General features: G+C 49.0%; 1 protein-coding gene across 5 annotated transcripts in view; it reads right to left on the bottom strand.

Moving 5' to 3' along the window:
• TLK2 (tousled like kinase 2) overlaps positions 1 to 4199 on the bottom strand; it is a 113721-nt gene extending 109522 nt beyond the window's left edge. For 2 of the 5 annotated variants that reach the window (XM_080826354.1, XM_080826356.1), the window contains exons 1-2: positions 3713 to 3789; positions 1806 to 1888 (exon numbers count right to left, since the gene is read on the bottom strand). In XM_080826354.1, coding sequence (XP_080682480.1) covers positions 1806 to 1886 — 81 coding nt within the window. In that variant the 5' untranslated portion in view covers positions 1887 to 1888; positions 3713 to 3789. Of the gene's footprint in view, positions 1 to 1805; positions 1892 to 3712 lie in introns of all 5 variants that reach the window. The other 3 variants (XM_080826352.1, XM_080826355.1, XM_080826353.1) reach the window with 3 other exon arrangements.
• Positions 4200 to 27381: the final 23182 nt, after the last annotated feature.

Genomic DNA, 27381 nt, shown 5'->3' with positions numbered 1-27381 from the left:
GCAAGATTCACAATGTCCATTATCTCCATCACTTATGCCCTACTCCATCAAAAGTATACCTGGATATAGCTATCATGACCTTAAAAACTGAAGAAAAGAAAGGCATACTAATGACAAAGCCCAATGAATTTAAACAACATACAATCTGAATACAAACTTACTTTTATTCCATAGGTGATCACTTGAAAAGACAGATTTGGATATGAACTTTCTGCTGAATTCCCAAATTAAAAGACACATCAAAAGTCATTATTAGATAATCAACTGAATCAGAGATCATTTTTATACTCAAATATACTGCTCACTTCCAGCTGAAGCTGCTTCTCCTAGATCAGAGAACTCACGTTTATACATGTATCTTTAATATACATCAACAGTCACTACAGCCACTCCAAAGTGCCACAAGTCAATTACTTAATAAAAGTGGCCAAAGAAATCAAGAACTACAAAATGTGGGGCGCCTGGGTGGCTCAGTGGGTTACACCTCTGCCTTTGGCTTGGGTCATGATCTCAGGGTGCTGGGATCGAGCCCCACATCGGGCTCTCTGCTCAGCGGGGAGCCTGCTTCCCCTCTCTCTCTGCCTGCCTCTCTGCCTACTTGTGATCTCGCTCTCTGTCACATGGATGAATAAAATATTTTAAAAAAGTAATAATAATAACTACAAAATGTGTAACAAATCCTGTGTTCCCACAGCACCTTGTCACAGTTCTAATACAAATCTCACCAAAGTATCATTTCCCTCTCACTTTCTCCATATCAGAGGCTTGGAGGCACTGAGCTATCTATCACTCCTGAAACCCAGCACAATGCCTAGTATACAGCAGGCACTCAACAGCTATTGAATGAACAAAAAAACTATCAAGCTATTCCAGCTCACCAAAACTATGAGACCCTCAAAGCAGCCAGTTTTCCCAACTAAACCTTGCCAACACCTTCTCCTTTAAGAAGCTGCTCACCAAAGCCTGAGACTAACATTTAGGTCACCGTTAAGAAGTAAGATTTGCTGCAAAGCACAGACAGAAACGTATCGCATTAAGTCAAAGATCAAAAATTCCCAAGTCTCAAGGCCAAATAATGCAACAATCTCGGACTGGTGAAGCTTTTAAATAAAACATAACAAATATATGTTACATGTTGTATTAAAATCATAAATATATTGCACTAAAGCCATCTTATGAAAGCAGAGGGGTGAACTACATGAGGACGCATAGGAAGCCATTAACGTTGCTTAATTTAACCACCCATTAATGGGGCCTTGATCTTACTTTATGCTCCTAGTACAAAAATGAGGAGTGAGTAGAAGGAAAAACAGGAGGAAGGAGAAGGCAGTGTGGCAGGTGCAGCCAGGAGTCTGCTGAACTGCAGACTGGGAGAACTGACGAACTTAACAGAAGCAGATTTTTCAAAACTCTAGCATGTAACTATCCAAAAACAAAAACAAAAACCTGTAATGAATCTATGCCAATATCTTTCCATTAACAGCTTTTTTTTTTGAATGACTGAGTTTTGACAAAATATGGCACAAAATCCAGATACCCACCCCATCAGTATCCTTTCAACAAGACCCATGGGAAACCTCTTCCATATTAGAGGGGAAAGAGAAGCATATACCCTCACTTAAAATCCCTTCAATACTGTTAGCTTAGTGGAATGACTGGTAGGATCTAAGAAAAGTTCACTGGAACCATGAGCTGATCTCCCCTGCAAATCTATCCATATGGCCCACCCAAACTGATCTCTAATTGATATCTAAATGTGTTTCAATTAGACTATGAACAGTGTTCATGATCAGGATTTTACTCACCTTACTAACACCAACTCCTGTAAACCTGGCCTCTAATAATTCCTGCCTTCGAGGGTCCAGGCTATGCAATTCTTCCATCATTTCTACTGAAAAAGACAAAGTAAGTTGTAAGACCATAAAAACTAAAACATGAGATACCAATTTTTAAATACAATAAAATGCAGTCATCATTTCACTGAATGTTCACACACAGGTAAGCCTCAAGTAAATACAGCAATACAAAGAACAATACATTTAAAGTTCAAAATGGCTCAGGAGTCCTCTTCCAAGGGTTACTTATCCTTGTCTAGTTCTGGTCTGATTTTAAGAGCAAAAAACCTCAAACCCTTCATATAATCTCCATAAAAGTGGAGCAAGGACTAACTTACAAAGTAACAACAAAAAATTCCTTCTACCAAGCTTTGAATTTAACTAAATACTTCTGGATATTTGTTTCCCAAACCCACAGGAACTAGTTCTTAAACTAAAAATATGAATCGTTAATAATAATTTAAAAATAATGTAGCATGAATCAGAAGCCACAAATAACTTCAAATAACTCTATTATATAGGTCCTTTCTCTGAAGAGCTCACAGGAGCTCATGAAAAAAGGAATTAATTATTTTAAATTTAATAGAGAACCCATGGTAAAACCATCAACCAGCATTCATTCAGGAAATTAGTAGAGCTCCATAACCATCCCTTTAGAAAATCTTTTTCTGACCACTCCCTGGAGCAGTAGGTTTCTCTAGACATCTGCTTTTAGCACTCCTTCCAAGCAGGGAAGGGCAGGAGGACACCATTTTTAAACTCCTTCCACGACCAATAAATGCACAGGCTACTTTCAGCAAATATGTCCATCCACTGCAAGGGATGAACTCTTGCAGAACCCACTGGAAACCTCTCTAGTATTAAAAGTGGAATAGGAGCATACACCATTACACAGACCCCCTTTGAACATATTACTAAACAGCGATTGGAACGATTGGCATGATTTAAAAGTTCACTGGGAACATGAATTAAACATTCTCCTCTGCAATCTAACAACTCCACATTAACTGTAACAACCCCTACCAGTCCTCCAGTTTCATTTCCCTTCCTGGATTGAGAGCCTGGGGCAAAGGGGAATGAAAGGGTGACAAATTAAAGTTTCACCCACACAAACAAGTGCGGGTTAGCGAGGGAATAAGGAAATTTTCGAAAAGGCAGAAAGGCATCTTAAAAAAAGAAAAAGAAAGGAAAAGGGGGATTGGGAGAGAGTCCTTTCCCCTAAGTGGCCTTCCTCGCGTCTGGCCCTGCCCTAATCAAGGCCGGAATGGCAGAGGTTGCAGCTTCCCTCAAACCCTAGGGTCTCTCGGAACATTTCCTAAACCTCCATCCCCAGGCCTGGCCCGGAAAATGACGCCCCAGCGGTTATTCCATTTAATGTCAACTCATGTTAAGGAAATCTCCACTCTGTCTCATTCCAGCGGGGCCTTGGACTGGGATCCTCCCTGCAGCCCTCCCTGCAGCCCTCCCTACAAGCCGGGAAGCAGAACCGATGGGGCCTGATCCCGGCGCCCCTCGCCTCCCGCCGGCTCCAAACTTTCCCCAACTCCAGGCCCACCTGTCACGGAGGGAGGGCGGGCCGGCTCTCGGGGGCGCCCGGGAGGCTGCCGGGGCCTGCAGCTGCCGGGGCGTCCCCTTCGCCCTGGCGGCCGCCGGCCCCACTCCCAGGCCGGGGCCGCCCGGGCCTCCCCCATCTTCAGCCCGGCCCCTCGGCGACCCGCAGCCCTCGGGGAGCCCCTCCCGCCTCAGCGCCGAGGAGCTGCGGCCCGGCGCCAGCCCCCGGGTGGGCCCGGGCCGCAGCCTTCTCAGCTGAGGGGGTCCCCCGGACGGTTAATGCCCCAGGCCCGGCGCCCTCCCCCGCCCGGGGCTCAGCCTCTCACCTGCCGCCGCCGCCGCTCCACGCTCCTCCTGGGAGGGGCCCCGACCCGACCCGGCCGCGGACCGCTCTGCTCTCCCCCTGGGCAGGCCCGGGGCGGAGCCGGGGCCTCTCCTGAGCGCCGCAACCCCCCGCCCGGGCAGCCGCCGCCGGCGCCGGGCTCCACGAGAGGGCGGGCGGGGGAGGGGGGCCGCGGAGGCCGCAGATCCCCGGGCTCGCGTACAGAGCCAGGCGCCTGACGCGGGCCCGGGCCCGGGCGGCCGCGGGGGGCGCGGGACCGGCCTCCTGGCGCCGGACAAAGGCCAAGGGAGGCGCAGGAGGGCCCAGGCCGGGCCGGGAGGTGGGGGCCCGCTCGGCTGGGGGCCACTCGGGTGCGGCGCGGAGGGCGGGGGGGTCAGAACCGCTGGTGCCCAGGACCCGCCTCCGGCCCCTTAATCCGGATCGGTTCGGTCCGGATTAGTAGTGATCGGTGTAAACACACTAGTGAAACCGCGTGTTTCCTCGCGAGATTTGCACGGCTGGGAGGCGGGGGGGGGGTCCTGGGGGGGTGGGGGAAGAGCCGACAGTGGGGGAGGAGGGGGAGGGGACGAGGAAGGTGGGGGGGTCCCCGCTGCCCCGGCGCCCCGCCTCCTCCAATCAGCGGCCAGGCTGGCGGGCAGGGGTTAACCAGGGGACCCCGCGCCGGCGGAGGAGGCCGCCGCCTCGCCGGGCGGCTGAGGGCGGACGCACGGGCGGCGCCGGCGACCGGCTGCTCGGAGCCCGACCCGGGCCGGAGTCCGGAAGCCCCCGCCGCCGTCCGTGGGCTACCGGCCCCCGCTCGCGGGACCGGCCCGGCCGAGGCGGTTGGGCCGGCGCCCTGGGCCGCGGACCGGCGCTGGAGGGGCCTCGCCGCCTGGGCCGGACGCTCCCAGATCCGCCTCGCTGAACCCCGCTCCCGTCTAGTCCCGCGTCTCCACGAGTTTGGGTGAGAACTGGGCTCGCTCTACCCGGGGATTGATCTTAGAGGAAGAAAGCCCGTGAGCCGGCGGACCCCGCCCGAACTTCCTCGGAGACGCCCAGTTAGTGAGTTCGCTGTGCTGACCGCGTTGGCTTCTCGCACGCCCCGCCACTCTCCAAAGGGACCGTCCGGCTCCCCAAACCCACACCGGCCTCCCTGGAAAGCGGACAGCCACTTTCCCTCCACATACCTGGCTGGCAGAGGGCGCCTCTAGGGACAAAAGGTGCCCTGGGATCAAAGCTGAGCCCCCACCCCCGCCGGGATGCTGCCCTCTGGAAGGGGGGGGGGCGCTACCCCAAAGGGACACCCGGGCACCCAAAGGGGAGGTTCTATTTCAACCTCTGACAAAAAAACACACACACACACAAAACAAACAAAAAAAAAAACCACACCAAAAACACGGCCCTCTTGGGTACTTAGCGGGACCTGCGGGTAAGTACTAGAATGGAAAATACGGGCCTGCCCTTCGCAGAATGTCTACTGAGGAATGAGAAATAGGAAGGGGTGAGCTCTTGTGCGCGGTAGCCCCTGCAGCAAGGAGGGCCTCCTGCATAGGAGAGGCTCCCACTCTGATCACCCAGCACCAAATGGGGAAAAAAAAAAATGCACATTCTCCACCGACTCCTAGGAGCCAGGACACTTGACTTCAAATACTCAACTTTGTATTTTGCTCTATCTCTTCCTTGATCAGACGTGTGAAGATGATTTAAGGAATACAAGTAATTCACAAGGGGAAAATTCAGACAATGAACAACAGCCTTGAACTTTTCCAGGGGGTAGGCCAGTACTTCAAATGGAGTTTCTGCCTTTTTCTCTTATTTTTTCTTTAATTCATGTTATATTAACAGAACACAGACTTGCTGAAAGGGCAGAGGACGGCAGTTTACTTTTTGTTCATTGTTCGACCTTCCATACCCTTGGACCAATTCAGGCACTGAGGGAAAAAAAAGTCCATTAAACCGAGTCACCTTGCCCCAGATCCCAGCCAGGTTGGAAAATGCACACACATATTTCCAAAGATAACAGTGTTTCAAGGGGGAGGGGAAGAGGTCAAGGTGGAGGGCTGTCGGGAGAGCCAGAGAACCCAGGAGCAGATAGAATACATAGGTCTTGCCTTCCCCTCCAACACAAAAGACCAGCAAATGAGGCAAGCTCTTGGGTTACAGTGAATGATCAAGAAAGCAACTCCTTGGGGCACCTGAGTGGCTCAGTGGGTTAAGCCTCTGCCTTCGGCTCAGGTCATGGTCTCAGGGTCCTGGGATGGAGCCCTGAATCAGGCTCTCTGCTCAGCGGGGAGACTGCTTCCCCTCTCTCTCTGCCTGCCTCTCTGCCTACTTGTGATCTCTGTCAAATAAATAAATAAAATCTTTGAAAAAAAAAAAAAAGAAAGCAACTCCTTAAAGAGACACTGGAATGTCGGGGGAAAAGACTTTAAGAGAAGGAGCACTGGACAGAGAGTCAGAGCTGAGTTCCAGTCCAGCCGCTCCACAGACAAGCTGCATGGGCCTATTTCCCAACCTTTTCAAGCTTTGCCAGCCTCATCTACGAAGGAGGGGTTTGGACTAGATTTACAAAGTCCTATCCAGGTCTAAAAGGCTATGATTCCATTTTATGAGGTAATTGTCTCAAATCAGTGGAATACGGGGAAAAGTTATATTTTTAGTTCAGTTTTCCTAGTGTGTTTTTTCTGTGTGTCAAAGAACTTACACTGTCATAGGTCTATTCACAGCCCCACTCTAGATTTAACACTCATCCTAGTAGGAATTGCTTGTAGGAATTTAATGAATTTGCTTACCACAAAGATCGGGTGCTTCTATTTATATGCATTGTAGAAATGAAGATATCAAGTATCGGGAGCAAGGGAAAAGAACCTTACCCTTTCCCAGAGAAAGATGGGTAATTTCAAAATAAATTCTCTTGTCAGATGGTTCCTCTCACAATGTGATTGAACCTTGGGTTCATGAATCAATTTGTTTAAAATGTGTTTGCTCACATGGCAACTACGTCAGACTCAGCTTGTCATAGACTGGCAAATGGTGACATGCCCCATGCAAGGACCCAATTCCCATTAGCTGTGGAAGGCTCAAACACAGATCCAACTAGAAGCCGTGCATGTTGATGTTCTGCTCCTTCTTGTCTCCAGGGGAACGTATGACAGCTCCTCCAAGTTCATGTTCATAGTCACAGGGAAGACCACGGAGAGCTCGCTGGACAGGCTTTAGTCTAGTCCTGGTGTTCCCCAAGGTGTGCTCTGGAAGCTTCAATAGGTTAATATGCTTTAAGTAGCCACACATTGGTCCTTGGGAAACTCTTGGTTAAAGTGAAGTAGAATCTGTTACTTCAGTACTACTTGCCCAAAACGTGTAATAGGCATATGGCAGTCGGGTTGGGGGAGGGGTGATGGAGGTTTTCAGTACTTTTCCATTTAATTTTGGAACCACCACTCTGGTTTTGATTGGTTGGCTGGTTGGTTGGTTGGTTGAGTGTAGTCATGGAAAAGGTGTTCTGAGACACGGGGAAACTGGTTTAACCTCCTTTTGCTTTTTGACCTGTACCACACTAATGATTGTCCAACATATCCTTGAATGTTTCATAATATCCACCATCTGCAAGCAAAAAGATCCTGGCATATGATACTGAGCAGGTTGACAGTGAGTCTTAGTGTGATTGCACCTTTTCTAAAAGGAGCCTGCAATGTGGTGGCTTAAGACGACAAACTTACTAGGCAGCGTGCTTGATTTTAATCCATTCTGCCCCTTATCAGCTGTGTAGCCTTAAGCAAGGTATTTAAGTTCTCTCTGCCTCAGTTTCTTTATCCACAAAATGGTGTTAAAATCTCCCAGGACTGTTGGCTGTTGGCGGATTAAATGAGATCCTGAATGGTCCCCAAACTCCACATTTCTGCAAAGGATTTATGTACATTTGCCATTAGACTGGTCTAAGGACACACAGTTTAACTTTGGAAGCCCAGTTGCCAGTGTACTGAGTTGTTTAGGTGTTTTGTTTCATAACAGAAAAGGAACAAAATAAAAGGAAAAGGACTTGATATCTTCTTAATGAAAGCATTACATTTGTCGGGAGGGGGGGAGGAAGGGTGTAGGGAGTAGAGAAAAACAGGTCACCTGCCCAGTCTCTATGCTGTTCTTCCCCCACACCCAAGAATTGTGGGTTTCTCATCATATGAATAAATAAGGAATTGCATGAAGGCAATTTCCACTATAAATCGCACTAGATGGGACAGTGTAGAATCCTAAAGTATTTGTGACTGGACAGACTAAGGTTCCAATCCTGACTCCACCTCTCAGGTTCCCTGTCTGAAAACTGGCCAGCACACCTAGTTCCATGAGTTGCTTTAATTAAAACTGAAACAGTGATGGGAAATGGCTTGTCACCATGCCTGACCGACAGTAGGTGTTGAGTCAACGTTATTTTCTCACTTCTCCCCATTCCTAACAAAAGGAGAAAGTGGTTGGATCCCGTGATCCTGCACTACAAATTTTTAAAATCCAGATCCCAGCCTTTGTCAAACTCTGCCAGTCACTCTCCTGTCTCTGTATTTGTCATAGCCTCCTCCCGCCCAACTTGCTTCACAAACTTCTCTTGAGCAAGTGCCCTTGACACCGTTTGCTTTATTTATCGAGTCATGCATTCTTCCCCACAGCGCACTGACAGGGGGAGCAATCTTCTTATTCTCCTGGAGAGTACCTCCCATTTCTAATTTCCTCTTCCAACTCCCTCCCCGAAAGTTATTTTTTTAATAAATGTCTTTTCCCTGCATTGTGTGTTCCTTCTTCCCAGCAGCTGAAATGCAAGATAGAGCAAAAGTGAGTAAGTGTACTTAAATGTAACAAGACCCTTCCCTTAGCTACTGAACCCCCCCTATTGGTTATGCTCAGAAAGAAAACTTCAAACTGGAAAGAACGGCGAACAAGGTATTTGTGGAAAGTGGCAAAAGTATATTTTTAAAGTCTCAGTTCTGTTGGCTTTTTAAAAAAAATATGTCTTCAAAGTTTATAATATTTTAGTAATCTCTGTGCCCTATGTGGGCCAGAACTCAACCCCAAGATCAAGAGTTAGGTGCTCCCCTGACTGAGCCAGCCAGGCGGCCTAATGTTGGCTTTTTATGTTAGGTTTAAGTCATCAACCTTCTGACACAGTGACACAGGTCAGGAGGGAAAGGGAGCCCGAGCCCCAGACCCATAGAGAGGAAAGAAGGATCACCCGGCGTGGGGCAGGAGGCTTGGGAATGGCCAGCCCCTAAAGGCAAGTCAGAAGATGAGCCCTTTTCTGTACAGCCTCTGAGCTAAGAATGAGCTTTACATTTTTAAACGGTTGAAAGAAAATAGGAGGAGGAATAGTATGGCACATGAAAATTACATAAAATTCTAATTTGGGCATCCATAAATAAAGTTCCATTAGAACACAGCCACACTCATCCTTTACATGTCTGTGGCTGCTTTTGCACCACCGAAACAAAACAATAATTGTGACAAGCCAGTAAAACCTGAAATCTTTCTATCTGCTCCTTTACAGAAAGTTAGTCCACCTCGGCTCTGGGCCAAGGACTTCTCAAATTGTAAGGAACATATATAACCCCTGGGCATCTTGCTAAATGCAGGTTCTGGCTTAAAAAGTCTGGGATGGGGCCTGAGACTCTGCATTTCCAGCAGCTCCCAGGTGATGTTCTTGCTGCTGGTCTGCAGACCATACTGAATATCATGGCCTTGAAAGTCTTGTCCGTTTTATGTTAATTTTGGTGAATGATTTCTACATAAGCAAGTCTTAGAAAATATGAAAACTTGGAGCGTAACCCAGGATAATAATCTCAAACAGATTTTCCACCTTTCATCCCATATTTTGGCATCACATAATGGCCTGATGGCTGTGGAAATGGACTTACCGGCAACCTTGCTGGGGCCAAAGGGATTACAGCCCCAACATTCCTGGGATGTGAGGCTCCCTCGTATTTGCCGTAAACTTGTCATTCTGGCTCCAGAAAGACCCTTCTGAGTTCACCTTATCCAACTTATTCTTAAAGAAAAAAAAAAATGATTTTATTTGAGAGAGGGAGAGAACATAAGCAGGAAGGAGGAGGGGAGGGAGAAGCAGCAGACTCTCCACTGAGCAGGGAGCCTGATGCGGGACTCGATCCTAGGACCATGGGATCATGACCTGAGCTGAAGACAGCTGCTAAACTGACTGAGCCATCCAGGTACCCCCAAATTATTCTTGATTTTTCCAATTTGAGGCAAGTCTCCTCTCTCAGCTCTTCCTTCAGGGACCAGCACTTCTCAGAGCAATTGACCCTTGGAGAAACATCCGGGTTCAAATCCTAGCCCTTCTAACATGTTCTGAGACCTAGGGACACGCAAGTTCCAGTGCCTCCATTTTCCTACCTGTGCAGTGGAGATAAAGTATGTAAAGCCACTGGATTTGTGGCAGGAGCTTCTAACCTGCAAGCATCTCAAAACTTCATACCCCAAGCCCAAGCCTGCTCCTTCCCTGAGTGTCAATTCCATTTTTTCATGATCTAAACCAGAAACCTTGGAATTATCCTCTTCTACCTTTACCCCCCGACTCCTCCACTTCAGCCTCACTGTCTCCTCCCACCTCAGGGCCTTTGCACTTACTATTCCTCTACCTGGAATGCTCTCCATCACATACCTCGCTGGTGTTGGCCACAGGTCTTTACATCACATGAAGTGCATCCTGTCTTCTGTGTACATATGATAATGGGATATAACTGGCAAATAGCTACCCTTCTATGATAGAAAAGAGCCTCCCACCACTTTCAAAGGACAACCATTCTAGGCTTCTGAAGCAAGTGAGGAGTAAAAAGAGCACAGCCCCAAATCAAATGCTTGCTCTTATGTGCCCGCCACTTGGAAAAACACACAATAAACATGTGACTGTATGTCAAGGGTAATGAGTGTATGAGAAGAAAGCAAGTAGGAAACATGAATAGAACCCTAGGCCCTGGGGGTAGTGTAGATGCTAGTTTTGTTTTTTTGGTTTTTTTTTTTTTTTTTTTTAGATGCTACTTTCTGTAGGCAGGTAGGTCAAGCAGAGCTTTTCTCCCATAAAGTGCCATCTGAGCACGTGCCTAAAAGGAAATGAAGGTGCAAACCCTGTCACTGTCTAGGGGTAGAGCCTTCCAGGGAGAGAGAACAGTAAATGAAAATGCCCTGGGCCCAGAACTTGCAGGCCAATGTCGTCAAAAGTGTTTCTGGGCTTTCCGAGCTGTGTGTGATAGACACATGCTGCAGAGCAGAGAACACAGGTGGGCCACAACTGCAGCCAGGTTCTGGTGTAATGGGGTACTTAATGCTGTAGTGTGTTTCAACAGTTTCGAGCCTGTGTATAATGTCTAATCCCAAAGGATAGGGATTATAACAGAAAGCACTTATTGAGCATTTAAGGGCAGGCACCAGAATGAGATCATGTTCATTATCACATTTAATCCTTTCAACCTTGAGGAAGGCCCACCATACAGATGAGGAGGAGAGAGTACAGAGGAGGTATGAGGTCCCCAGTCAGCTCATAGGCAGCTGAAGCAGAATTCTCCCAGAGAACATCTGGGTCCAGAGCGCCCCCACCCGCCCTCCCCCTGCTCCACTGGGTCTAGGTCTAGGCTGTTTCAGGTGGCCCAAGTGCTCTGTTCTGCCCCTCCTGGCCTGTCCCAGGTTCCACCTGCTCCTTTACTTCAGTTCAATTAACTCTAACTTTACTCCACCTCGTTCTGGTGTCTTGTTTCATGACCCCATGTTTATTGTTTCCCCCATCTTTCCCATCTGCCAGCTAGTTTTCAATTTCTGTGAAGGTTTACCCATGGACGGTTGGGTAGTTACTTAAGTAAGACTCTTATCAAATTCATCATCACCCATAACACGTGGTTCTTGGTTCTTCAGGTCCCTTGCTTCAGAGCTCATCTAACTCAGGAAGAATGTAATCAAAATATGGAGAGAATGGTACACACCCATGATGTCGATTCACTTTAAAAGGAGAACATGACCGCCAAGCAGCAACATTTGACCCGCTGACTTTCCTCACAGAAAAGCTACTCAGGAAGGCAAACCACACCACAAGGCTCCTCCACAAGCCAGGGGGATGAGTGGGCTAATCTTCCTGGCTCTACCATGGCAAGCTACATTCAGCTGCTATTCCCAATTCCTCGAAACAGGACGCTGTCTTCTAAAAAGCCAGGGCGTTGGTCTGTCCCTACTATAGAATGACACCAAAGCCCTGCTTTTTAGACTTCTCTCTTGGGTGCTGGGTGGGCAGATCACAGCTCTTCTGAAACCACAAGCAATGTAGAGGCTTACGTTTTCTTAGACATTTGGATCGCCCATTTTTAGCCAACTCTGCTTCTTTGTAGGTGGCTGATCTCAGCCTACACTTGTTGAGTCTTCCAAGTCTTCTTCTCAGGGTTTTTCAGGTATCTTGGTGAGGCCTCAGGTTTTAGGTTCTGCTTTAACATTTACTAGCATAAGACTTTAGGAAATTGAAGTAACTTTCCTAAAGTCTTATCTATCAAGCTGACAGCTAACACCTGTCCTCCTCCCCAGCTTGCTCTAAGGATGAAACCTGTTAACACAATCAAGCTTTTTGAGATTTGGGAGAAAAAAAAAGATCATGTAAATGCAAAAAAGAAATAATTTTTTAAGGCAAGATCTCCCTAAAACAATAGTTGCAACAGGGAAAGAGAAGCTGACATCACAACTGGGCCCAGAAACCTGCACACAATCTACAGCCTATACAGTCTACCCAGTAACCCAGGGTCCATTACTGATGGCAGCGTGGTTCCATCTGGTCCAAGAACTGCCACCCTAAAATACACTTCCGTATCTTGATTTTTTTAAAGATTTATTTATTTTAGAGAAAGAGAGAACATGTGAGTGGGGGGAGGGGCAGAGGGAAAGAGAGAATTGTTAAGCAGACTCTCTACTGAGAGCCCAATGTGGGGCTCCATCCCAGGACCCTGAGATCATGACCTGAGCTGAAACCAAGAGTCAGACACTTAACTGAGGGAGCCATCCAGGTCCCCTCTTGATTTGAAGCCATCCACAGGCTAGCGATATTGTATGCCTGGTCTCCCATTGTTCTTTCCCTAATCCAGATTTTGGTGCAGAGTAAATGTGGTGCTGTGAAAGCAATACAAGACTCAGAGTTATAAGACCTGGTTCAAAACTCAGCTCTGCCTCCCTGTCAGTGAGGCCCAGTCCAATGTCATTCCCCTGACTGAGCCCTGGCCACCCAACTGTTAAGGGGCCCCTCAGAGTTGCTGGGAGGCTGGGATGTGGTAACCTAGAGAGACTAGCCTAAGGCCAGCATGTAGAAGACACTCAGAAGATGCTTAGATGCTTATTAATTTTTGTTCAGAGCAGTTTGTTTAAAATAGAAATGTCAGGGGCACCTGGGTGGCTCAGTCAATTTAGCATCTGACTCTTGATTTCAGCTCAAGTCATGATCTTGGGGTCATGGGAAGGAGCCCTCCCCCACCCCATAACAGCACTCCCTCTTTCTCTCTCTCTCAAATAAATAAATATTTTTTTAAATATTAACAATAAAAATGTCTGGTCACAGTCACTGATTTGTTTGATGAGAGAAAGCTGTTTATCATTAGTCTCCTCAAAACAGAGATTTTAACTTCTGAGGTTTTCCCAGACATCCCGAGCTCTTTTGTTTAAGGATTTTTTTTGTTGAAAAAACACAAAAGAGAATGTTTTTTTTAATCTTCCTAAACAGATAACTGTGTACAGGAGAGGGGATTTCCAGGCACCTGGGTGGCTCAGTCTAAGTGTCTGTCTTCAGCTCAGGTCATGACCCAGAGTCCTGGGATCGAGTCCTGCAATTGGGCTGCCTGCTCCACAGGGAGGCTGCTTCTCTCTCTGCTTCTTTCTCTCCTTCTGTCTCTCATGAATAAATACATAAAATCTTAAAAAAAAAAAAAAAAAAGACTTCCTTAGTTGCTGCTTTTGCCACCAAGACAACGGTGTATCAGCTCCCAGGCTGCTTAGGGGGTAGCAGGATTTTACTTTTGTTCTGATGTTCAGTCTCTAGCATCAATGTTGCCAGGATATCACATGGTAACAGATTCCCCAGTCTGACTGCAAACTTGGCATCTTACTGACCAGTGCATCCATTCCACTCCTGTATCAGAGCAGGAAACACCCTGGTAGGTTCTTTTTTCCTCACACATGGACACAAGACTTGCCTGACCAACAGGTCCTTTTCCCCTGGGGTGTCCTTATACATACCCCCACATTGACAACCAGGAGCTGGGCAGAGGCCCTGCCGCCTGCCGTACAGGGACTTGAGGAAAGGGAAGGGTGCTGGGAGGTCTCGGGTGTTCACACTGCCTGAAGGCAGGCCTCACACCTGGCACTGATGCAGAATTTGCATGCTGCCCCGTGGGGTTGGTGCAGGGGGAGCTGGTCCTGTGCCCTCGTGGGCCCTCCGTCTCCTCTCCCTCCCCTCATCGTGCTCCCTGGAGCACACCCCACCCCCAAGAACACCCCAAGAAGTAGGCCTGGGTTTGGTTTTCCAGCGCCTGCTCGTTTATCTCTTCCATTAGAGAAAGTATGAAAAGTATGTTACATTAACAGATTCTTGGGGAGTGCCCCTTAGTCCACTGGGGGCATTGTCTTAGAGGCTGATTGGGAGCAAGACTGACCCCAGGATCCCGTCCAAGCTCTATGCCGCTGAGCTCTGGTTACTTTTCCTTCTGAGCCTCAACTTCCTCATCTGTAAAATGGGGACACAATACCCATCCAGAAGGGTACACCTAAAGCTTCAAGCACAGTGCTTGGCCAAACGGGCAGACAGTAACATGGGGCTTCCTGGAATGAGGACTTCTTCTTTTTGCTCATTTGACTTTTAAAAAACCACCTTCCTAATTGTGTTGACCAATATGTATTTATGATACATAAAATTGACTTTGTTTATACAGTTTTCAGGAGGTCTCTAAACTAGAGCTGAGTCCCAGCACCAGCAGCCTGAAGTGTGATGGCCAGAGGCCCTAGCAGCGCCGCCCCAGGAGCGGGGTGAGGGAGCAGGGGACCAGCCTCTCCTCACCCCCACTCCTTGGGAGGCAGCAAACTTTTTCTGAAAAGGGCCAGATACAGGACCTATTTCAGGCTACTGTCCCTGTTGCAACTACTTAACTCTACGGGCTAGCAGCAAAATAGCCACAGATGATACGTAAGTGAAGACTATGGCTATTCCCAGTTAAACTCTGTTTGCAAAAATAAGAGGCTGGCTGCAACAGCTCCGTGATTCCCAGACTGTGGCTTATGTTAGAAATCACCTGGGGGCTGCTTCTTACCACTCTGCACCCCCCTCCAGAGTTTCTGATTCAGTGGGTCTGTGGTGGAGCCTGTCATTTGCATTTCTAATTTCCCAGGTGAGGCTGATGCTGCTGGTCTGGGAACCACTCTGAGACACCACCGCAGCCATTCCCATTCCCCTTCTTTCTCTGTGCACCTAAAACACTTTATTCCTGCTGTGAATATAGCATTTATTATGTTATATACACACACACACACACACACACACACACACACAAATATACACACATACATACATGGTTAGTGGTCATTGGGGGGGGTCTCCAGGATCTTTTTTTTTTTTTTTTAAATTTTTAAGTAAGCTTTACACCCAACACGGGGCTTGAACTCATGACCAGGAAAGTGAGAGTATTACTGACCAAGCTAGCCCAGTGCCGCTCTGGGATCCTTCCTTAATCACCTTCCTATCCCAATGCCCAACGATAACAGTAGCTCATCATTTAGTGACTTCAAGGGAGGGTCACAGCCACTGAAGCCCCAGGTCCTTCCCTGCTCCTTGGCGGACATTTCTGTCTGGAGCTCTGTGCAGCCTAGGCCCAGCCCTGCCACAGAGAAGAGGAAAAGGGACTTTGTCTCCCTGCCTATCCAGAAACAGGCCAGGAAAGGAGACATTCCCTCCTCAGCCTAGACCTTGAACCTGGACTGTTTCCTAAGGAAATAAAAAAAGGGAGGGTGGGGGTTGGTTTGTTTGATTTTGTTATTATTATCATCATCATCATTATTTTGCTTCTAAATGGACTGTTCAATTTGTAAGGGGGCCAAGGTTCCATCCAGATGAGTGTTTGCTGTGGAAAACCACCATTTCTGAGTTACACTAAGAGAGCATTTAAAATGAACTGCAGGGGGACGCCTGGATGGCTCGGTTTAAGTGGCTGCCTTTGGCTCAGGTCCTGATCCCAGGGTCCTCGGATCAAGTCCCACATCCAGCTCCTGGCTCAGCAGGGAGTCTGCTCTCCCTCTCACTCTGCCTGCTGCTCTCCCTGCTTGTACTCTCCCTCTCTGTTAAATGAATAAGTAAAATCTTTCTAAATATTTTTTTTAAAGATTTTATTTATTTGACAGAGATCACAAGTAGGCAGAGAGGCAGACAGAGAGAGAGAGAGAGGGAAGCAGGCTCCCCGCTGAGCAGAGAACCCGATGCGGGGCTCGATCCCAGGACTCTGAGATCATGACCTGAGCCGAAGGCAGCGGCTTAAACCCACTGAGCCACCCAGGTGCCCCATGAATAAGTAAAATCTTAAAAAATAAAATAAAATGAACTGCAGGGGCGCCTGGGTGACTCAGTGGGTTAAAGCCTCTGCCTTCAGCTCAGGTCACGATCTCAGGGTCCTGGGATCGAGCCCCACATCAGGCTCTCTGCTCGGCAAGGAGCCTGCTTCCCCCTCTTTCTCTGCCTGCCTCTCTGCCTACTTGTGATCTCTCTCTGTCAAATAAATAAATGAAATCTTTAAAAAAAATAAAATAAAATGAACTGCAGCCATGGCTTTTGCTCAGATCAGACAGAATCCAGTTTGGTCTTGATAAAAAGGAATGATAGTAGAGACCTTTCCATGCTTTGAGTGGCAGGAGCTTCAGCAACTCATGGATCTGCTCCCCCTCCTGGAACTTACTGCCTCCCTCTTGGTTTTTACTGCTTGGACGCTCTGCAAGAGGCAGGTGTGGAGTGGCACACGCTTCCCCCCACTTCCTTGGAGGAGGACACACTGGCAGGAGCTCCGCAGAGACAGGGCTGAACAGCGGGGTAACAGGGGTAATCCCAGTCATGGGCTGGCTGCAAACTGCCGATGTGACTGTGACCTCCCTCTTTGCGATTTCCAGGCCTGTCTCAGGGAGGCTTACACAGGATTTCCTTTGGTCTGTGAAGTTTCACCACCATCCCTACCTAAGTTCCGTCCCTCACTCTCTCCTTTCCAAATTATTAGACAAAACAGGGAGTCAGGACTCCTTCCCCTCCCCACCTTGATGGGCTCCCTGAACACTGCCCAAGGTCCAGACAACATCTGCTGCCCCTCTGGACTGCAGTGCACACGGCCAGGACCCAGTAACCTGGAGCACGGGAAGTCAGCACGGCAAAGGAGCACGACTGACCCCAGCGTGGCTGGGACTCCTTCTGCTCTGCCCTGTCCCTGCCACCTCGTTACCCCTGCCTGCCAATCAGTTTTGCATCAATAAACTTTATGTTCAGGGCTTTGCAGAATGAATCAAAGGAGAGCAGCTAAAGGCTGATCTCTGACCTTGGCACATAAACAGCCTGCAGATTGGGCTTGACAGTTAATAAAGGAAAGGCCCCGCAATTCTCTGATGCCTCTTTGCCTTAATTAGATTGAGAGTTCATAAGCTATGGGGAAATCTTCAATTTGAAGAGAGAGACCCCACAAGACAGGCAGTCACAGCTCCACTCATTCATTCACCCGTTCAGACTGTCAGTCCCTCTCCCAACCAGACTGATACTTGTCAAGCTCAGCGCTGTGCTAGGGCTTTCGGGTGAAGGGCTCTATAGAGTGCCAAGGTCCGCACCGTGGAAGGCGGCAGCTGACCGGGCCGTTGAGAGCACAAGCTCCGGGGCAGACACATCTGAACTTGAATCCTGATTCTGCCGGGTGGCCTTTGGCAAGTTATTTAACCTCTCTGCCCTTGGTTTCCTCTTGGGATTCATAATACAAACCGCCGAGGGTTGTCATCAAGACTAAGTGAGACCATCTGCACAAAGCATTCAGCACAGAGCACGGCGCCCAGCAAGCCCGTCAGAAATGGACTTCCCAGTACCGTGCACTTGGCTGGCCAGCCAGCTCTAGGCGGGGGATTGGGGGAGGTGTTTGAGAGGTGCCTTCCCTCCCCCTGGGGCTCAGCCAGTAACAGGGAGCGGGTGATGACATCCCCTGTCTCTGCCCTCAATGATACTGGAAGCCAACTGTTGACTGCTCTTAGTTTCTTCATCTCTAAAATGGGGTAGAGGTGGTGATTCCCTCGAGAGGCCCCGGAAAGAGCATTCACAGAGAAGCCGGCAGCTGCACCTTGCTGGGGAAAGGACCGCAGGGATATCAAGTTCCAGCGCAGCCTCTGGCTTTGTCTTCAGTGCCACTGCAGCCCCGCGGGCTGTCTTTAATAATAGATATTTTAAAATTCCCGAACCCACTTCATGCTATATTTGCCCGCACACAGAGGTTTATTCAGTGTTAATCACATTAATCTGCTGTTTCATTTCACGCTGTGCGATGCCAACTTCAGTGAGAGCCAGGAGAGAGCAGAATTTACTCTCAAAGGGCTTCGTGCTGCGTTCACCCAAACGGCGCCTTGTCAAGGCATCTCAGAGCCCCAGGGACCTCTGGGACACCCCCGCACTCCCCAGGGGTGCCCCGAAGCCTTACACAGCCTGCCTTTCAAGGGTCTCTCTGTATATGTTAGTTTTTACTCTCAATTAGAAATCTCTCAGGCAAGCGTCCAGTTTTTACGAGCTATCTCTAATTCTTAAACAATGCAAACACATGCTCTTCAGTAAAACTCCCCAGCAGGTGCCTGTCACAAAGGGACCCTGAGCGCACTGGAGTGTGGAGGGTCCTTTGAGATCCCCCAGTATGACTCCCTCCTGTTACAGATGGAAAAACTGAGGTGAAAGGACTTAAATCTCTCCTCTCTTGGCTCCTTCCTTAAGCCAATGAAGAACATTCATTCAGACCTTAAACACAAAACCACACATTTGCCAATTTTTTCTTGGCCCCGTGCCCCAATCTGCTTGAACCTCCCACTTGCCCTCGGGGTCCTGTCAGCCAGCTGCCAGCCCCAGATCTTACTTGGGGGAGGAAAATGGAAGCCATCAGACAGGAACATCTACCATCAGTGACCCCCGTGGCCCAGCCCAGCATGGAACAGTGTCCCCTCGGGCCACAGGCTGCCCCCCCCCCGTGTGTTGGTGGCCCTTGTCCGCCACCTGCCTACCCAAGGACCTTGTCCCGCACCTCTCACCCCGTTCTGACTTCACCAATTTATCTTCCCATAGGATCATTCCTCTCAACATACATACGCACATGTTCTCATTTAAAAAACTTTTTTTCATTTTTAAAAATTGTGTTTAAAATCCTGCCTTGACATCACGTTCTCCTCCAGCTCCTGTACCACTGCTCTCCTTCAGAATTCTGCGGTTTCCCTTCCCTCATCACCTGCCGCTCACTTTTTCTAAGTTGCCTTTTTCCCAATTTTTTTTTCCCGAGGAAAAACATAAGCCTACAGCAATGTTGAAAAGTATTAAAATACCTTCGGCCTAGCCACATTTGCTTTTCTTTTCTCTAATAGATAACATACCTATATATAGTACATAACTTATATATTAGGTAATAGATGCATAAATGAGTCTATACAAATTACGTATATAAATACATGTAGATGGGCATGTTTAGTTTTGTTGCTATTGTTGAATCACTGGGAAGTTGCAGGCATCCTGCTCCTTTACCCCTCAATACTACAATAAATACTACAATGTGTGTCTCCTAAGAACCAGGATACTCTTATTTAACCACAGACCATTATTACAAGAAACTGAATGCTAAGACCATATTATTTAACATAAGGTCCGCTTTCGCAGTTCTCCATTTGCACTGAAAATGTCCTTCATAATTATTTTTTAATCCAGATTCCAGAAGGATGAGGCCCGCCCCAATTTAACATCCAGATTAAACTTCCACCCAGATTGTCCAAGGTCAGGGTAACTTCATTACCAAATCTAAAGGGTCTTTCTCTGGCCTCAATGGGGGTTCAGCCAGCCAGTCTCCTCTGGACTTTCAGGTCACCACACAGTCCTTTCCTCCCACGTTCCTGCTTCTCCCCTCTCCCCGTCCTCCGATCCTCCTCCCCAGGCCTCTGTGCTGGGCCCTCCTCCCCAGCTCCGAGGTGGTCTCATCTATGCCCAAGGCTTTAGCACCAGCAGCAGACTGATGCCACCCACATTTTCAGCATCCAGGGCCAACCCATTGTAACCCATCTCTCCCCAACTCCAGACCGATGTACCCCACTGCCTTCTTCTCAGCCTCTCCCCTGGGACATGCCAGGAGCTCCTTCAACGTAATTACGTCCAAATGGAAGCCCCGATGTTTCCCTTCTTTGCCATCTCAGTAACAGCGTCACCATCACCTACTTACCATTTGGTCCTAATTCCTCCCTTCCTTTCCAACCACCCCCCCAGGGTCCTGTCTCGATTCACGCTCCCTCCATCTTGATGGCTACCACAAAATCTGGTTCCACCCTTAGTGGCCTGGACACCCCAGGGGGCTTCCAAACTGCTCTCTACCCTTGCCCCAGCCCCACAATGCATTTTCCACCTCTGTTACTCTTTTAAAATATAATCCAGGTCGGGCCACTCCCTCTCTTAAAACTCTTCTACAACTTCTCATTGTATTGAGTCTGTTAATCTTTTAAAATACAATCCAGGTGGGGCCACTCCCTCTCTTAAAACTCTTCTACAATTTCTCATTGTATTGAGAGAACGTCCCAAATCAGCAGGGTTCACGAGGCGCTTGGTGGTCTTATGAGCCCCGGCTCTTTCCGATCCTCCTCTACCATTGTTCCTGGTGACCCAAACCCTGGCCTCCCTCGGGGCTCTTGTTTGTACGGGTCTTCGGCCTCTGCCTGCCACGCTCACCCGGGATCTCAATGGCTGCCTGGCCTTCCGCCTTCATGGCAGCCGACTGCCCCGAAGCTCACACCGCCCGGATCCGGCCGCCATCCTCGGCGGCCCTCTCTCGGCAACGTCCTGGGAAGGGCTCTGATTGGCTTAGCCAGTGTCACATGCACACCCTGTCCAATCATCTGTGGACAGAGAGGTCACTGGGCGGAAACACGGAAGCCATGGTGCCCTAGTTCCTCTGGGGTTGGAGGGTTGCGAGTGGGAGCCTTTGCTGGCGAAGGGGTTTGTGTGATGAACTGGGGTTTACGGTCTCTGTCTGTCTGCTCAGTGTTCAGTGCACTGCACTGGTCAGCAGCGCTTAACCTACTGGGGACTGCCCCTTTTATTTGGTCAGTGAAAAGTTGTTTTAAACCAGTAGATAGTTATTGATAAAAGAATTCAAAAATATAGAAAATTGTGGGGAAAGAGACCCCAGATCTCTACCAGCTGATGACAACCACTGTTAGCCTTCTCTGGCTGTGCTGTCCTCTCTCTGGACAAGCTCCAGTCACAACCTGAAGGGACCCTCTCCTGGCAGCTTCCTCAGAATGCAGTTATGAGTCTTTTTTTTTTTTTTTTTTTTAAGATTTTATTTATTTGAGAGACAGAACAGGTACCCGAAGCAGGCTGGGGAGAGAGAGAAAGCATGACCAGGGGAAGGGGCAGAGAGAGGGAGAAGGGAGCTGGATGTGGGGCTCAGTCCCAGGACCCTGGGATGATGACCTGAGCTGAAGGCAGACGCTTAACCGACTGAGCCACCCAGGAGCGCCCCTTTATTTATTTTTTTAAGGAGGCTCCACCCCCCAATGCAAAGCCTGACCTCAACACCCTGAGATCAAGACCTGAGCTGAGATCAAGAGTCTCAAACAACTTAAACAGTTGTTTAAGATCAAGAGATCTTAAACAGCTGAACCAACCAGGCAACCCTTAGCTCTGATTCCTCTTTTTTTTTTTAAGGGAGAGGGAGGGGCAGAGAGGATCTTAAGCCCCCTCCATAGCTATCTTGGAGCCGAGGGTTTTATCTCACAGCCTCTGGTATCATGACCTGAGCTGAAATCAAGCGTCAGATGCTTAACCAACTGAGCCACCTAGCTGCCCCCAGTTCTGATTCTTAACCCCATTTTTTCTAATTCTCACTCATTCCCTGCAGTGGCTTCAACCACCACCTTTGTGCTGATGATTCCCTCATTAAATCCTCTCCTGCCTATTTCTTAGTTACAAATTTTTATCTGTCTGTTGGACCTGGCATATCCATGAGATGCTTGTGGGTAGCTCAAACTATAGGCTCATTACTCTCCCTCCATATCCTCAAATCTCTTCCTCTTTCTCTTGATTGAAACCCTAATTATAGCATCAACATTCCCCCTATGGTTAGAGCCAGAAACTTCCAGGTTATTCTCAGTTTCTCTCACTCCCTGCTTCCCTTACCTCATACCCATCAGCGATCCTATCCATTGTACTGGTTAAATGTGGCTGGCCCCGTTCCAACCTTTCTACCCTCACTTCCACAGCATTGGTTCATTCCCTCTTCCTGGTACTAGTGGAATCTTCTTCCTGACCTCCCTGGCACTGGTCTCCCCTGCCCCGGCATCACCACCCCCCCAACACACACACCCTTTCATCCCCTGTGATCATCTCTATGATTTGGGGCCAGAGGTAATTTTCTTGAATGCCCATGCAATTATTCTGTTGTCTTCCTTTCAGTTTCTGCGGTGGCCCTCTGCTGTCCACACGAGTAAGGCCCAACTCCTCAGCCTGGCATCTGAGGCTCCCACAACCTGTCTGGGAGGAACTGACTGGAAGACATCTGTAATTCTCAGGAGACATTCCGAGACCTGCCCCACGCAGGACAGCCACAACGTTGTCCACTTGCTGCTCCTCTGTGTAAATGGGTCTTTGTGAAATTCCATTCTTTTGATCAGACACTATCACCTCATCCCCATCCGCCAGGAAAAACTTCGCCCTCAGGGCACTTGGGTGGCTCAGTCAGTTAAGAGGCCGACTCTTGATCTCGGCTCAGGTCATGATCTCAGGGTCCTGGGACTGTGCCCCGCATCGGGCTCCCCACTCAGTGGAGAGCCTGCTTGAGATTCTCCCTCTCCCTCTGCCCTTCCCCCCAGCTCTTGCGCAAGCCCTTTCTCTCTCCAAAATAAATAAATCTTGAAAACAAAACAAAACAAAACAAAAAAAACTTCACTCTCCAAGACCCTGCCTGAGGGTTACCTGCTTGTGACATCCACTCTGAGAAGCCCTGTTTTTCTGTGCTCTGGGAAAATGGAATTTATAGCAAGAAACATATAAATAGAAGCCACTTCTGTAAGAATAAATGCAAAAGGCTAGATTTTGTTACTTGAAGCCCTGGACGCTGCCATGCCAAGCTCCTCCCCCACAGATATCTCGCCCAGTTAGACCCCCTCTACGTGCATATATAAATGCTAAATACTTCACCCAACACTTCTCTCCACAAATGTTTCCCTGAGGCAGTGTGAGTTGGACAGAGAGGGAAGGTGGAGTGAGAGGTCACCCACATTTAGCTCTACCAGCTCTGCCCCTGCATCTGGGGGGCTGATGCCAGCGAGACTGCACTGTGACTTACACGGGTCCTGAGCATTTCTGCTTTCGCGGGTCCTTTCCTCCCTTCCAAAAAAAAAAAGAGAAAAAGAAAAAGAAAGAACAACTTTCTGAACTGTATCACACATACATGTCGATACAAAAACAAACATAAGGCTGCATTCACAATCGTATATTCATTAGTGTTATATCCATTTTTTATTTTCTGGGTTTAAAATAAATGAAAACGAAGGGGCACAGTCTGCTAAGGGTCCAACTCTTGGTTCAGCTCAGGTGGTGATCTCAGGGATGTGAGATCGAGCCCCGCAGTGGGTCTCCTTGAGACCTCCCCCATCCCTCTGCCCCTTCCCCCTGCGTGTGCATGCAAACTCTCTCTCTCTCTCTCTCACACATACACACATAAATAAATAAATCTTAAAAAAATGACAACATAGGGGGGCGCCTGGGTGGCTCAGTGGGTTAAAGCCGCTGCCTTCAGCTCAGGTCATGATCCCAGCATCCTGGGATCGAGCCCCGCATCAGGCTCTCTGCTCAGCAGGGAGCCTGCTTCCTCCTCTCTCTCTGCCTGCCTCTCTGCCTACTTGTGATCTGTCTGTCAAATAAATAAATAAAATCTTTTAAAAAAAAAATGACAACAACCACCAAACAAACATTTCCCAGGGCCCCTGAGGTATCACAGCCTGAGGCACCGCGCCCTAGAGAATGTGCTCTGTACCTAATGGAGAAGCTGACCTTGACTAAGGGCAAATACCTGAAATTTGTTGAAAGCCCGAAGTCTTACCTCCTCTTCGTCATAGCTCTTTGGGACCTTAGGGAAGAAACGTAGATTAGTGCTCCTGCTACCATCTCATACACACTCACACAACAACACGTTTATTCTCTCCAGGCCGAGGGACAAACCATTGGTACAACTACTAAATACGCAACACAGAATGACACGTACCTTACGCGAAGGAGCCATTAAAAGCAGAACAGCCCACTGAAGCTGGCATCCGGCGCTGTTCTCTGCGAGGAGTTGGGTTTGTGTGATGGGGCTACCAGGGCCGCCAGATTATGTGCATTCTCTCACTTAAATCCAAGTCACAGTTGCAGAGATAGACTCAGGGGAATCCAGTAACTGGGCCAAGATGGCGCAGAGAACTGACCCAATGGTGACTCCAGCATCTCACCCTCAGTCTGCGCTCTCACGAGTTGTTCCGGACACTTCGAGTTTGAGATGCCCAAAGGCCTTCCAGTGGAGAGGTCTAGGAGGCATTTAGATAAACTAGTTCAAGGCTCAAGTGAGAGCCTTAACTCATGACACAGATTAGGGAATGATCCAAGTATGGGTGGCCTCTGGCGATTCAAAGTGGACCACCTCATTCGTTTGTTCGCTCTGCTGGATGCTCTGTCACGGGGCCAGTCGGCCAGTTTCCTTAGAGCTGTTTATGTTTTTTAAACAGATTTATTTATTTACTTTTTAGAGGCGAGACAATGCACATGCGTGGGGAGAGGAGCAGAGGGAGAGGCAGACTCCCCGCTGAGCAGGGGAGCCCACGCGGGGCTCGATCTTGGGACCCTGAGCATCTAACCGAGAGTTGGATGCTTACCCGAGTGAGCCACCCAGGTGCCTGTTTCTGTACCTTTAAACCGTTCTGACTGGTCTTCGTCTTGGGAGCTGGGCAGCCTTGCTCCCTTGGTGGCTCTCGCTCCCTACTCTTTTGCAGGGATGGCTGGGTTTTGAGAGAGGTTTAGGGGGCACCTTCTATCCACAGCCTCGGGGCTTCCATCTCCAGACCCACTACTCCTCGCTGGATGAAATGACAGCATTGGACTTTCTTCACTTTGGTGACATGCTCTAGGGACCCAGTTCCTGGGTGACATTCTATGGACCCACCCACCTGAGAAATATTCACTGAGCACATTCTATGTACCGGATATCACTGTAGGTACTGAGGACACAATTGTGATCAAAGCAGACAAAATCCTTGACCCCAAAGAGGTCATATCACAGTAGAGAGGCAGGAGGCAGACAATAGAACATTAAGAGCGATGCTGTATGTCAAGAGGAAGATAAGGCCACATGCTGTGGTAGGATTGAGGGCCGGGAGAGAGGGCTCTAGGGGGTGGTGGTGACACTGGTCAAGGGTGTCAGCAGAGAAGGACTCTCACGAGTCAGGGGACATTTGAGTTGAAATCGGGGCGAGGAGAAGACACAATCATGGGCAGGTGGGGTAAACGCAGGGCCCTGAGGGCAGGAGCAGCAAGTCCTGAGGGGTCTGGGCATGGCCTGTCTGGAAAGTCTGCTTGACGGGAGAATGGAGAAGGAGCTTGGAAAGGCGGGATGAGCAGAGGGCGGGCAAGGGGTCCTGCCCGGGTAAGAGGGCCCCACCCAGAGCCGCTGAGGACCCGCAGAGAGGTGGGAAGGGACAAGGAAGTCAAGAGAACACCACTCTTTCCTAAGAAAGGAGAGAGAGGGAGGAAGAAGGAGCGTGAAGGAAGCAGCAGCAGGACTAGCTAAGCAATGTTCGCGGCCCTTTGTTAAAACTTACCAAGAATTTCCAGACGGCACCAGCAAGAGCAGTGAGCCTCACTGGGCCCCTCTGAGTGTGGCCCGCGCGACAGAACAGGACGCGGCCTCTGCTGCCGGCCCCCTCCCGGGAAGATAAGGCGCAGGTCCTCCCTGCACCCCAGGGGGCTCACAGACAGGCCCCGAGCACAGGGTCAAGGTGGAGGATCACGTTTCTCTCTTTTCATGAAAATGTTGCAAATTGTACCATGTTGTCAAACCAACACAATCGCCATAGCTGATTCTGTGGCCCCTCCATAATCGTGGGACACTTCTGAGAGTTGTGCTGTTTTCTTTTTCCTTGGGGGGGTGGTGGTGGGTAGAGGGGGGGCCGGTACCCTTTCTCCTCCCTCCACCCGCACATGGCAGGCTGCAGGGCTGACCTCTGAGCAGGTGAAGCATTTTCCAGACAGGCGCAGTAGGCTGGAGCCAAGAATGTTTAAACCCAGGCACTATGTCAAATACCATTTATATCAAAACACCCCTCCTTAATCTTAGGCTAATTACCTTACAATTAACACTCGTCGTCTGACCTCAGTAAACCATGTATCCCCCCCTGAACATCGGAGTTCCTCATCTGTAAAACAGAGATAATTACACTTAGATTTCACAGGGGTGCTGTGAGGATTAAATCATATGAAAAGCTTTTTAAAGAGTATTAAGGTCTAAACAAATGCCAGTTAACGTGCCCGCAGATCCGCTCAGCAGCAGCTCACGGGGCGGGTGTGGGACCTCGGTTTGCCGGGAACGTTGAGGCCACCTGACTCCTGGGCTCTAGTGTATTCTTAACCATCAACTTCTGATCTTCAGTTTCTCAAGTAGCTTCCTTTCCTGGGGGGAGTCCCCTCGCCTTTCAGTCATGCTTGAGATCAAGATCAATAAGCCCGGCTTATGCGCCAGGTTCTTGCGAGTTAGGCTGGCTTCGTAATTTTTTTTTAAAGATTTTATTTATTTATTTGACAGAGAGAGGGAGAGAGATCACAAGTTGGCAGAGGGAAGGGGGGGAAGCAGGCTCTCTGCTGAGCAGAGAGCTCCGTGCGGGGCTCGATCCCAGGACCCTGAGATCATGACCTGAGCCGAAGGCAGAGGCTTAACCCACTGAGCCACCCAGGCACCCCGAGCTTCGTAATTTTAATAGTTCCTGGATGAACCGAGAAGAATCCACCTGGACATGAGGGTCAGGAGGAGACAGGTAATCATTCTTATTCATTTCTTAGTACACAGTGCACTTGGGTAATACTCTCATCAAAATGTGTTTGAAGGCAGATCCATTTACGACGAGTGAGCAACGCAACACTCCTGATGTCATGGGGTGAGGAACGCGGGATGGGGAACGCGGGAGGCCTCTGCAGTCCTCCTGCCTGTGCGGTGGCTGGTCCTTCTGCCTACAAGGACAGACACGAGGAGGGAAGTCACCTCCTCCAGGAGACCCCATCTCCAAGGGCTCTTTCCGCTCCACTCCCCGCCTCTCCCTCTGTCTACCGGGCTCAATTCTTCCCGGCACCTGCCCTCCTGATTCGTGTATCATGGGCTTCTTTGGGATTTCCGCCACCAA

This window comes from Martes martes (assembly GCF_963455335.1).
Source record: "Martes martes genome assembly, chromosome: 16".
NCBI lineage: Eukaryota > Metazoa > Chordata > Mammalia > Carnivora > Mustelidae > Martes > Martes martes.
This window is presented reverse-complemented; position numbering and strand designations above follow the sequence as displayed.